This window comes from Cololabis saira, chromosome 6 (genome assembly GCF_033807715.1).
Source record: "Cololabis saira isolate AMF1-May2022 chromosome 6, fColSai1.1, whole genome shotgun sequence".
NCBI lineage: Eukaryota > Metazoa > Chordata > Actinopteri > Beloniformes > Belonidae > Cololabis > Cololabis saira.
Genome location: NC_084592.1, coordinates 16,560,001 through 16,572,500, shown reverse-complemented (window position 1 = coordinate 16,572,500; position 12,500 = coordinate 16,560,001). Strand labels below are relative to the sequence as shown.

The 12,500-nt window shown below is 46.9% G+C and overlaps 1 protein-coding gene across 1 annotated transcript in view; it reads left to right on the top strand.

Annotated features, from left to right (window-relative positions):
- Window positions 1–12,500, top strand: part of igsf3 (immunoglobulin superfamily, member 3) — a 118,855-nt gene that overhangs the window by 348 nt on the left and 106,007 nt on the right. Inside the window, exon 1 of the mRNA XM_061723388.1 lies at window positions 1–630. This exon is cut by the window's left edge and continues 348 nt beyond it. Coding sequence (XP_061579372.1) covers window positions 591–630 — 40 coding nt within the window. The 5' untranslated portion in view covers window positions 1–590. The remainder of the gene's footprint in view (window positions 631–12,500) is intronic.

The window sequence follows — 12,500 nt, the reverse complement described above, 5'->3', positions numbered from 1 at the left end:
CCTTGTCCCACTCCCCCATCAGAAGAGGGAGAAAACTATAGCGAGGACTTATTCCAGTCTGAATCTCAACCCCAGACCACTGGCATTCTCTCTGGCTACATACTTAGTCTTTTTTTTTTTATTCCCATTTTATTCCCAAAATACGCGCAAGTGGCGCCGGACTTTTGCGCGTCACGGTGCGGGTCTCCTCTCCTCCGCAGTGTCGGTGCGTGGAGAGCCAGGGTTGGGTTGGGTCGCCGTGGCTCCTGGCGCACGTCGTCAGTCCTGAACACAGATAGGTGAGCAGGGAACACGACAGGACACGCTCGGGAGAGATAGGGATAGTGGCCCCTACGGAAAACCGCCGGGCTCGCCGGCTCTGGATCTTATTTTTGAGACGCCTCCTCCGGCTTTTTTTCATTTCATCCTATTTTTTCCCCCTTTTTTATTTTTATTTTTTAAATCCTCATCACTACTGAAATAATTCCCGCCGGGGATCCGTACACCTCCTTGCCCCCTGATTCAGTACCAGCGGTGCCAGAGCCCTCTCACGCATCCTCTCCTCATCTGAAGGGGAATCTCGGACGAGGATCTGCGGAGCGACGCACACGATGGCAACCGGTGCGCTCCTTCTTGCCTGTGCGCTGCTTGGTAAGTCATCAAAGCGGGAAAAAGAAACAGAAAAGATTAGAAAATACATCTGTGGATGCTTCCTTTCTCTGCGCAAGGATCTGCATCGTGCTCTGCTCGCTGTCAGGGCACCTGTGTGAGACGTGGGAATCAGGGAGTGTAACTACTAGTCATCGTGAGTCAGGTCGAAGTGGATCACTGCGATAATAACAGATACACGAGAACTGTGTGTGTGTGTGTGTGTGTGTGTCTGTGTATGTGTGTAGTGATGTGGACTGGACTTCAGTCACACATTAAACTCATCTGACCTCTGAATTCAGGGGACGATCACATAGAAGACCTGCATTTGTTTGTAACAGCTCCACTTGCAGATGGACACCGTGCACAATCTACACTTTCATTCGCAGGCAGATGCACGCATGAGGTCACCCAGCGGGTGTGTAGGGACCTCTGTGGTACAGTCATCCCTCACGGTGAAGCAACTGTCTTCACACATTGGTTACTTATCTGAAAATGACTGGATTTCACAGACAAATACAAGTTCACGCACGTCTGATGACACTGACTCGACTCCTGACACACATAAATATATAAATATATATATATATAGGGTCCAGTTTTCTGCGTGTGAGCTGTCCCAAACAAACACCAGATGGCTTCTCTGTTCCTGGACGGGGTGGGTTTGTCAGTTCTGCTGGGAGACAGAGGAAGGGGGTGGGAGCCGGCCCGGTCTCCCCCGCCACTCGGCCAAGAGGATTACCAGTCTGTGCCTCTTCTCAAGTCCCCTCTCTGCACATTAAGTCACTTTCACCCGAGCAGGGAGGGGGGCTGTGAAACAAGTTTCCCCACCTTGAATGGAAGACGTCTTGTTACCGGTGCAGATCTCGTCCACGGCCAGCGCTGAGATAAGATGAGGCTCTTTCCTGTTGCGTAATCACAAACACCCTGGAGTCGCTCTGGGCAGGTGAAAACGTCAGGTGTTGGAGGAAGATGCTTAACGCGTTTGTGTGTGACGTCATTAGAGGTGACAGCCTTGCATTTGGTAATGTAACTACATCCTCAAGGAGACATATATTATGAGCTTCTTTTCAAAGGCTGGCACAGATTGAAGGTCTTGATGAGATGCCAGTGATTTGCTTTGGTCAAAATCCGACAGTGATGCAGAGCACACGCTTCATTTTCCTCCGTGTCCTTACTCCTCCGTTAACAGTAGACGGTTCTAGGGGGGCGAACGGTGGGGATCGTACACCTCTGTGTAGGAGGTGAGCTCGGTGTGTGAGCAGATGTCACTCCCGTCACTCCGCTGAATCCTCCATCCTGGCAGGCTGTTCGCTCGTCCTGAACGGTGTGAAATGGAGCAATGGCAGTTCAACAAGGATGTCTTTTTTGTTGCACCGATTGGGTGTAAGGGGCTAGTGTAGTTGTTTATAGCAGGGAGGGATTCTGCTGCACAAGGACTGTAAACAAGCACCAAGCGTCTAACTTCCGGGTTGAGTCAAATGCAGAACTGAGATTCGCTGCAGATCCCCGACTGACCGCTGAAGGCCGGCTCCAAAAGAGAGTCAATCTCCACTGATCCTCATGTTAAAATGTCCAACTTTAGAGCAGAAATAAACACATTTACAGCCTGGATTCGAAACTAAAACTACAGAGAGGGGTGACTTTTTTTTACCAAGCCAGGAGAATTAATGTAAAGGGAGAAATTGATTGAGAATTCGCTCAGACGTTGTGACTCCCTCATCTGTAATCCTCATGCTACCACCCTTAGCGAAGCAACCAACCATTTGTAGGCTAAACTTGTCACAAATTTTGGTTTTGTGGCTCAGAACCTGTTCAATGGTATACTCTCCTGCAGTGCCTCCAGTTCGCTCTCCAGATACTTCGGTGAGGGTCCGATGAAGGAGCCGGTAGCTAAAGCTAACTTTGACTGTTGGTGGGCGTGTTCAAGTTCCTAAGCAACATGGCTGTGCAAACCGCTCTCCAGAAACAGCGGGTCACGTGACCTTATGCTTCCTCCATCGTTTTAAACAGCATCCATGCACGGAGCATGATGGGAATTTGGGGCGGCATTAAAGATGAGGAAACCGAGGTCTGTGATGTCACAGTATCCTGCGACCCTGAATGTCTTTCTGAATGTGATAAGGATAGGGATGAGGTTTTTATTTTGTTCTTAAGTTAGTGAGTTTATTTTATTTTTAAGCAACAAAACAAACAAAAATACCTTCTACTTTTCAACAATTTTCCAATTTTCCAACATCAAATGAACTGCAATGAACTCGCTGACCCCTGCAACCCTGAATAGGAAGGGTCGGGTACAGATACCGGACGGACGTATACACCAGTTCCTCTTCAAAGCCCAATAAGCATTTATCAATCTCTAATCTGAATTTAGTTTTACCAGTCATCAAAAATAGTGAAATAAAAAAACAACAACCAGCAAATAAACAGACAGTTTGATTACCCACCATGAGGGACTTGTTCGATTCGCCTCGATAACATCAACAGCACTTGATTTGTTTTTCTTCACATAAATTTGGTTCATTTCACACCGTGTTTTTATCTCTCGTTATCTTTACCTCGACACGTCCCCTTAGTTTGGGAGTTTGGAGGAATCAGCTGCACAGTTTAATTATAAATTAATTGGCATTGAAAACATGTCGAGACAGAGATGTGGTTTCCGTCTTAAAGACGATTACGGTTGAGTCCGTCTGAACGGTTTGATTGAACCGCCAATGCAGAGAATCGTCGACATACGTTGCCATGTCATTAGTTTATCCCTCACCAGGTATTGGAGTCGTACGTGATTCTACTTGTATGAATTCTCTGTCCCGTCTCCGCCAGGATGGCGGAGACACATATGGTTTTTTTTGTTGATTAAAAATGAGTAAAATCAAGGTACTTGACAGGTGTGTTAGGTGGAGAGTGTATCGGTCACTGTCAAACCCAGCCGTGCACGTCTTTCTGGCTGGCAGGTCTGATGTCGGGGTAATTTATGCTGCTGAGTTTACAGCCAGGTGAGAACGGCGTGTTCATTTGCGGTATCAATGTATATCATATGAAGCGTAGAAAAACAGTAGCCCGAAGGGGTGAATGGTTATTAGCTTTTACAAACAGAACGTCTTCCTTCAGAGAGAGAGAGAGAGAGGGAGAGATGTCACGTTTCTGGCGTGGAGTAACAGTGTGAGAGTATGTTTGAGGCGAGGAGCCCACGTAAAGTCCCAGTTTATATAACCAAATTGAAAGTCTAATATGTGCGAGGCAGGCTAGTTTAACTGCTAAATGCCTCAGTGCTTTCCATTTACTCGTCTGACAGGAGAGCAGCCAAACAGTGGCCTCGGCTCTGATGAGCTGCCATTGGTTCTGTTCACCAGCTGGTCCGAGAGCAGCTTCACACCGTGCAGACTTGAGGATTACGTCTGACGAGATGCGCATTCCGCCACCAGCAGTTGCTCATGCATTCGTAATGACGGATGGTTTCATACGCGCCTCGGTCAGCTCGGCCACCTCGAGACGCAGGGGCTGCTGCCATAGTTACGATGACGTGATTAGCTCATATCGCAGTTAACCTGAATCTCAGGTATCTCTTTGGATTCAGTAAATGCAGTTAGGTAGCATGAGATGGTAACTTGGCGCTGAGGTGTTTCTTCCCGTTTTTAGAGGATCATGTCTGAACCAGCATGGCGATGGCTGAAGGTCATACTGGTGATCTCGTGGAGGTCACGGTGAGGTCATGGTGAGGTCACAGTGGCTGTGGTGACCTAGAAGAACCATTTGAATGGTGTTTTTTTTATGTTTCTGTCTTAATTTTTTCATCTAAAAACCATTAATGGTGTCATTGTTGCCGTGATTTGTCAGTACAGTTTACATAAAACCTTCATATTTCTTGATCAATAACTAAAGGGGGGGTCACTGGCATTGGGCCTCCACTGTGGGTCCAGTCAAAGCTTATTTTAGCTTTAAGGTCAAATACTATGTTGTTTTCTTAAACATTTTTACAGCGTAAAACTGGTCTCTCCTTGAGCCTGTACGGCGCCGGTTCAATTCTTGGTGTTGATTGATTGATATTTTAGTAAAAGAAATTAAAAATCTAAAATTTTCTGGAAGGAATTTGATAAATATTTTTTTTTAAAAGAACTGCAACACAGAGCGTTTTCCTTGTTTGATGTCAGTTATTTTGCTGGAAATGCCAGGCATTTCAGACATCCTCGGGATTCAAAGTGTGCAGTGTCACACCCTGCACCCACCCCCCGATCACATCCCATGCTGGTGCCACTCCCTGATGCATCCCACCCTGTCCTTTGTCCCAGATAAGCATGACAGCCGGAGGTCTCCCCACATGGACTTTAGCGCGTATGTGGTCAAGCCCGCGAGCCGGGGCCCCTTCAGCCGGCTGTTACGGCCCTGCCGTTGCCGTTCTTGTGTTTTTAAGCCTCAGCTGACACAAGAGAGTGCTGTCTAGACAGCGCGACTGAATGCAATAACTCACCGTCTGGCTGTTGGAGCGTGTGTGTGTTTATATAAGGTTTGGAAAGTTTTTAGCGTTCGATAGTCCAGAGATTCCCCCACTCATTGTTTCTACCATTTGTTGTCACCAGAGTCGGAGCCCCTACCTCTTCCCCTTCGTGTAAATGCAGCTGTTTGGGGCATCTGTTGTTGCACGCCTGCATGCGTGTTTGCAGGATAAGCACAAGGACCCGTGTCCTTGTGTATACCCATGATAAGATCCCCTTTGTACCCTTGTTTTTTCAAATAATATTGTTGGCTCAGCTTACAAAGAAAAAGTTGACGGTGGAAAACAAGGAGGGAGTCTGTCAATAATAATAAAATACTAACCTTTTGTCGATGCCACTAACGTATGGATCGGGAGAGGTATTTGTATGAAGAACTTTAAACCACTGACCCAAGAGCTGAATGTGGGAATAAAAATACTTAAGAATGAAATAGATGAAAAACCAATAAAAGCCAAGCAGGAGAGAGTGGATTTAAAAATGTCGGGGCATGAACTGATGCAATTTCCTTTCCTATCTTCTTCTGTTGGCCTGAAACTTAAAGGAACCGTCAATTTTAAGGGAAAGTGAACCCTGAAAATTCATTCATTGGCCACTTGCGGAGGTTTTAAACCTAGTTTTATACCTACTGCTACAGTATAACCCTCCTAAATACATGGATATGGTTTTAGCTTTTTATGTTGTGATTATGGTTTATGTTCATGATGTATGTATGTACTGATGGTGTCTCGTTGCTGGACTCACTAACTAGACCACCTTATTGCAAGGCAAATTTACCTTCGGGTACAATGAAGTTGAACTGAACTGAACTCCGACGTCTCTCAGTTCGGTTTCAAGGATCATTCAAAAGTCCCACCAACAGTGTCCCCCGTCCTGGCGAGTAACTGGTCTGTTTGGGAAAGTTCGCAGGCCGTTGCTGAAACTCTGGCTGCAGCTTCGCCGGTTTCTGTTACCAGGATCATCCTTTCACCGCCGTCTCCCACCCACGGTGAAAGGCCAGCACGCTGCTTCTCCTCCAACTGAGTTTTCAGAGCAGATCAAGGGTATTTTTTCTCCCTCAGATTGAACTGACTGTACTTTATTGCTCGAACAAGAACAAATGGAAAGCTATTGTTAGGTATGAGTAATCACAGCCTGTCTTGTCGTGCAGCGGCTGCTTTATAAGCGATGATCCTCCCCTTGTGATGCAGTTTTGAATCGGTGTCTTTCTCTGCTCCACGTGAGGAGCCGATGGGCTGAGGAGAAACAAAGTTCCTGAGAGGATGACCGTCAGGCCTCTTCCCCACCCCCGGCTCGTCTCCTCACACCTCAGATTTGATCTTATGCTTTGTGTCAACGACCCCCCGGCTAGCCGGTTTTTAAAACCGGTTGGTTCCTCCAGCCTGATTTGCATGGATCTCTGCCTCTCCCAACTCGATCGGTTAAAAAAGCACTCCAGCTGCCTCCACCTCCTCCAGCGGATAGCCCATGACCTCCCTCCCCCACTCTCTTTTCTTTCTTTTAGTACAACAATGCTGAGCCCAGCCCACCCCCTCTTCAAAAAAAAAAAGCACTAATTAGAGACAAGGCTTAACTTTGATTCAGCCTATCTTCATCTTTCCTAAAGGAGCTGGTTTACTTGTCTGACAGTCGCATTTATCTTTTTACTGTTTACAAGCAGCATCTTTGCCAGGGTAAAAAGACGAAAGCAGCCCCCCCACCCCCGGGATTACGTCAGCCCCTCCCCTCTTTGCCGGGCTGTTTAGGGAGTCATGATGAGAGGATTCCACTTCACTCCTCCGCTCGGTCACCAACACCCACGGCACCGTGAGCTCTCTTCCCCTCCATCGGTCCATGCTCCCCTGCTCCGTCCTCCGCCCGAGCGGATCCCACGCCAGTGGGATGCGCACCAGGCGCTGTAACTATGGCGACCGCTCCCCACTCGCACAGTGAGGATCCACGTGAGGCGACACATGCTCGGTGTTGGCGTTCAGAGATGCTCGAGCGGCGACCCGGTTCAACGTCCACATCTGATGCCGAGCATCTTTAACCTCTCGGACGTCTCCTCAGTTAACGGCCCTCCCCGTCATGCTTTGTTAACGTTCTTCCTTTCCTCCTCATGACACCATTGAGGTGTGTGTGTGTGTGTGTGTTTGCGTGGTTAATTGCCTATGCATAAATGCATGAATTCACCCGCACATGTCTTTGACAGCTTGAAAGGCAAAAAATGACTGACAATAACAGAGAAAAACTCTGTTTGAAGGAGACCAATTAATGCTTAATTAGTTCCCTTTCCAATCTGCAGTCTAATGCGCCAACGCGCGGACCGATAGCGGGTTGCCAATCACACAAAACTAACAACTGTACATTAAGCAGATACAGCTGTCAGACATAATTGTACACAAGCCCTTGGTGGGTGACGGCTGAAGATGGGTGAATGTTGTTGTATTCTTGCTTTTCTCTCCAAAATAATATAAAAAAAGGGTGATGCAACTCTGCTTTAACAGCTGCTCGTTGTGGGATATGACACGTTGACGTGTGTGTGTGAGTGTGTGTGGGTGTGTGGGTGGGTGAAAGTTGTTTTTTTTCTTCTCGGGGAGTAGATTTGAGACGCTTTGTCATTCAGACAGAGTGGGGGATGTGTGTGTTTTGGGAGGAGGGGGTCAGGACAGTTATGACTGACTGGGGGGGTGGGGGGTGGGGGGGGTACTGGGGAGAGTAGGTTAGTGGGGTAGCAGGTGGTGACCACAGTTAATGGAGCAGGAGTGGGGTGTTGCTGCAGGCACTTAATGCACTGTGTGTGTGTGTGTGTGTGTGTGTGTGTGTGTGTGTGTGTGTGTGTGTGCACGTGGGCTGATATGAAAAGGATCAGTTTGGTTTCTTTTGCTGCCCGTCTTTGTTTCCCTGAAAGGTCTCAACAGAGGACTAACAACGTAGTTTTACAACTCCTCACGTAAATACACTGGACGGACGGCCGTACTTTGGTTTCATGTCATCGCACTCACACAGTACGTTTACGTGCACTAACAGAAAGTCGAATTGTTGCCTTAATCCGACCGATATCTAGTTTTTAAAAGCCATGTATACACCTTAGCCCGGCTGTAGTCCAACCGAACTGAAGCTCTTGATCGAGATCGAGCTTTTAGTTCCAGATAATGTGTCCTAATCCGAGTTATCCCAGCATGTATACCAACCCACGCTTAGCCGAGCTACTGAACGCCCCGGGACTCCCCCTTCTGGAAGTGACGGCACCGCGAAAGCTGGAATATCAAAACAGTAGGAGAAGAAGAAGAAGACGAACAACAAAGAAGGAACCGGAAGAACGCCAATGCAAATACTAGCATTGGGGAGTCGAACGCACCTCACTCAATAATCGGGTGTCTTCTCGCGCATGTTTACTTGGATTTCTCAGAAACTCCAGTTTAATCCTTAGTTAGATTGTTGCCAATAGCTAGGTTTAGATGTGCATGTAACCGCACTAACAGAGTTCATACATCTGTCCCAGTTAGCAGCTCTGCGTCACTCATGCAGGAGTAAGTTTGGTTGCAGTTCCCCGACTGGCCACTAGGAGCTGGAGGACTCCTGCACTTACTGCAGAAGTAAACATACTTAAAGGAGCATGAGGCTCCTTTTAAGAAATAAGACTCTCTAGCGCCACCCTTCACCACGATGGCCGTCAGGGGTACTGCAGCCAACAGTGAAGCCGGCACGGGAGAACGGGGAGAACGTGCATGCAGCATCATGTGACGTCACATCCGCAGCCCAGCGCGGGAAATTCAGCCTCCGAATTGCAGCACATTTTGCAGCACACAGCCTGTTCAAGGCAACGGAGAGATAGACTAGAGGGCTCATTCTTTTGGGTTTGGAACGCTTCATCTGACATTATTACTAGAAAACTTAAAACGTATACAAATTTTTTTCATAAATCCTGCCTCAATCCTGCCTCATGCTCCTTTTTAAAACCTGGTTTAAAAAAAAAAAATGTTTGGGTCTCAGTCTTTTGATTTCACATCCATGTCAACTCTTGAGGATGGATTTTTAATGTTTTTTGGATCATTTCAGAAAAATGTATATAAAGCATTAAATGTATTTCTAAAAATGATTAACAGTAGGTCAAATGAGCGCGTAAACGTCTGACACCAGCTCTGCCGCTGTCTCGGTGGGTATCGGGTGACGGAGTTGGTAGCCACAGCTAACTTTGATTGACAGGCGGTGGGCGTGTTCCCGTCTGCTTGGCGAGGAGCACGACCGTGGCTTCAAAACTATTGCTATTCTATTTTATCTATTTTATTTTGTACTATTTTATTTTATACTTATTCTACTTTTTACTTAAAACATTTTTTTGAAGGAAAACACCACTCCGTGCTGCTTTTAATTTCGTTGTATACCTCGTATAATGACAATAAAACGTCTGAATCTGAAAACGACTCCTCGGAAACAAACGAGTCCCGCGACTTAATGGTCCGTCCGTTGTTTTTACAGTCTGCGGCGTAACTCAAAGGTAATATAGTTAACGAGGTGATTTCCACCGCAAACCTTTTCAGCCGGGGCTACAGCAGCGACTGTTACTACCTCAGCTGCAGTTTCTCATGGCCCTTTTCTCACTTTCTGAATTATTCATCCACAATGTGGTGGGAAAGGAGCTCTCTGGATACACACTTTTTAGTTTTTAATTACATTTATATGTCAAGATGTGTCTGTAGCTGTGCCATATTTGACTATGGCGCAGTACCCGAGCCTCCCTCTGTTGACTTTTACTGCAGAGCTGAGTATTCGCGGTGAGGCAATATGTAGGATGTGATAAACTGCAGTGGAGACAGGAGGGATGCAATTTGTCTGATGTCACTAATGAGAATGTTGGTTGAAACTGGGTGTTTTTTTTTTTTGTTTTAAAAGTATCAGAGGAAACGTTGTGTGTAGGATCAACAAGGACTCAAAAAGCTTTTCTTTCCCAACGTGGTCAAACAGCAGAGCAGCTGAGGGAGTGGGAGGGAGGATGAAGAGGCAGCTGTTCTGCACAGAAGGATAGATTATGATCTGCTCGGTGCTGTTGACTCAGTCGGCCGACGCTACCAGCGCCGGAAAATGAAAGAGCAAAACGTGAATCGGCGAACAAAGGAAAAAAATTGTATTAAGTGGTTTTGGCCTCTTTGATGATATTAATTGTGGCTCCGCACACACAGTATTCATTGCAAAGGTATTGGGTTGGGAACCCCCCCCCCCATCGTCCTGGGCTCACCAGCTGTTGGGAGCAGCGGTGAGAGCGGGGTCGGGACTGGTGTGGTCCAGGGCCGCCGTAAATCAGGACTAGTTAGCATTGTGAGAGCAGGGGAGAGCGTGACCCAGGTGTGATTCACGACCCACACAGAAAAACACAGGCGCCCCTGGTACTCTGGATTTATTTAATTTATAAGTTATTCCTGATTTTATTGTGAATAAATATCAGTATAGATGCTCCCCCAGTTTATCTGTTGTTCATGTTTTTTGTTTGTTTATGCCTAGAGACAACTTCTGCTGTAATAGACGCTATCTGAATTGAATTGAAACATACAGACGGACTTTGAGGTGAAAAAGGAAACTTAAAAACTTGACGTCGACTGTTTTCAGCTGAGAAAACGCTCAAATCTGGTGTTTTGTCTTCGCATCATCTGCGTCTTGTCTGAAACCTCGTCAAACAGGACACATATCTCGTGTTTGAACCACGGTGGCCTTTACTCGCGTAAACAAGCGTTTAGCATTAGCATCATATTGAGTCTCAAACGGAGCCGGATTCATGTGAAAGAGGAAACTAACCTAAGAGACAAATCGCCTGGTCCTTGCCGAGCGTGTCGTTTAACATCAAGGTTGTGAGAAAAACAGATATGTTGTAACGTGCACTGGAGGATGGCGCTTCATGTAGCATCGCTTAGCTTGTTGACTGATACCCATGCTCAGTTCATCTGAGATAAATCCTGAAAGTTCATCGTCACCTCGAGGCTTTCCAACACACCATCCCTCATAAAAACTGCAGCGTATTGTTATGAGATAAGATCAGGGTTGGAAAATAAAAAGTTTGGAGCTTCAGAGGTGATTATTGCTGGATTTTATCGCAATAAACAAGTCAACAGTGTCTTTTTCATCTTGTGAGGACAACAAAAATGGCTCATTTGTGAAAAGTGCATGCAGGAGCTGGGTGTACTTAAACACGCCACACATGTGATCCACAGCTTTGAAAAGGATGTTGTCCTTCTGGGGCCAAAATAAAAGCTCCCACAGTGGACTTATCCTGCCGTGCATCCTCCTCTTATAATCACTGATGTTTAATGTTTCTTGGAGACATCCAGAGACGAGATGGCGACATGTAACATAACCCTCTTGTCCCCTGCCGGCCGTGCGCTGATTAGAGCGGCGTGGGCGTGATGGGCAGTTGTTGTATCTGTTCGCCAGCTGCCGGAGTGACCCATCCGGCCCTGCCTGCCCGGTCGCTCATGGAGGACACTCTGCCTTTATTTCTCTCCCTATTTCTCCGCGTCGCAGTCGTTGTCGCACCTGTTTCTCGGCGGACAGAAAGTCGCTCAGCTCTCTCGTCAGTTGGAAACAAATGCTGTGTTTGGCTTTGAAAGGTTGATAAAGTAGGCAGAGAGTGGTGGGGGGCAAAAAAGGGCCAGAGTCTGTTAATAACAGGCCGGCGACACTGATTTCTACGTTCTGAGGCAGATGGTGATTATCACTGCAGGAATGACGAGATGCACCCTGAATTGCAATGTCTGATGCCGCCTTGTGGCCCCCCACCCCCAAGGAGCCGAAAACACCACGAGAGAGATGTGGGGGGTGAAGCGTGGGGATCCTCGCCGCTTCATTACATGGTTTACATGAGGATGACATGATTAACCCATGCCACGCACAAAGAGTGACGAGCTCACGTTCCTCCTCAGAGATAACGTGAGTGTTCGGAGCCTCAAACCTCACTTCTCCATCGCTCGAGCATTAGCGCGGGCACAAAAGCACTTATGTCAAGATGGATAAAGCGCAGGAGGCGTCACAGAAAAGGCAATTTTGAATTTTGACTGTGCGAAACAGAGAACATACAGGTTTATTTTGTTTGAGTATAATAGGAAATAGGCACAGCTTCCCTGAATGTTAATGTTCCCCCTTACATGAAAATTTCCCCCTCTCTCTATCTCTCTCTCTCTGTTTTTCTGGCGCTCTTATCTTTCCCCCTCCAGCTTCCCCTCATCCCGGAATCTCTCTTTCTGGGCTCTCGCTCCGTCTGGTAATGATGCCGATGAGGTTAAACATTTTTGGGGGCCTGGAGGAAGTGAGGCTGTGGACGGGTTTTTCTTTTTTGAGAAGCCGTTAACTCGCTGCCTTGAAGTGTTGTAAAGAAAATATTCAGATTTTCCAGTTACTTCTCCCCGAAGCAAA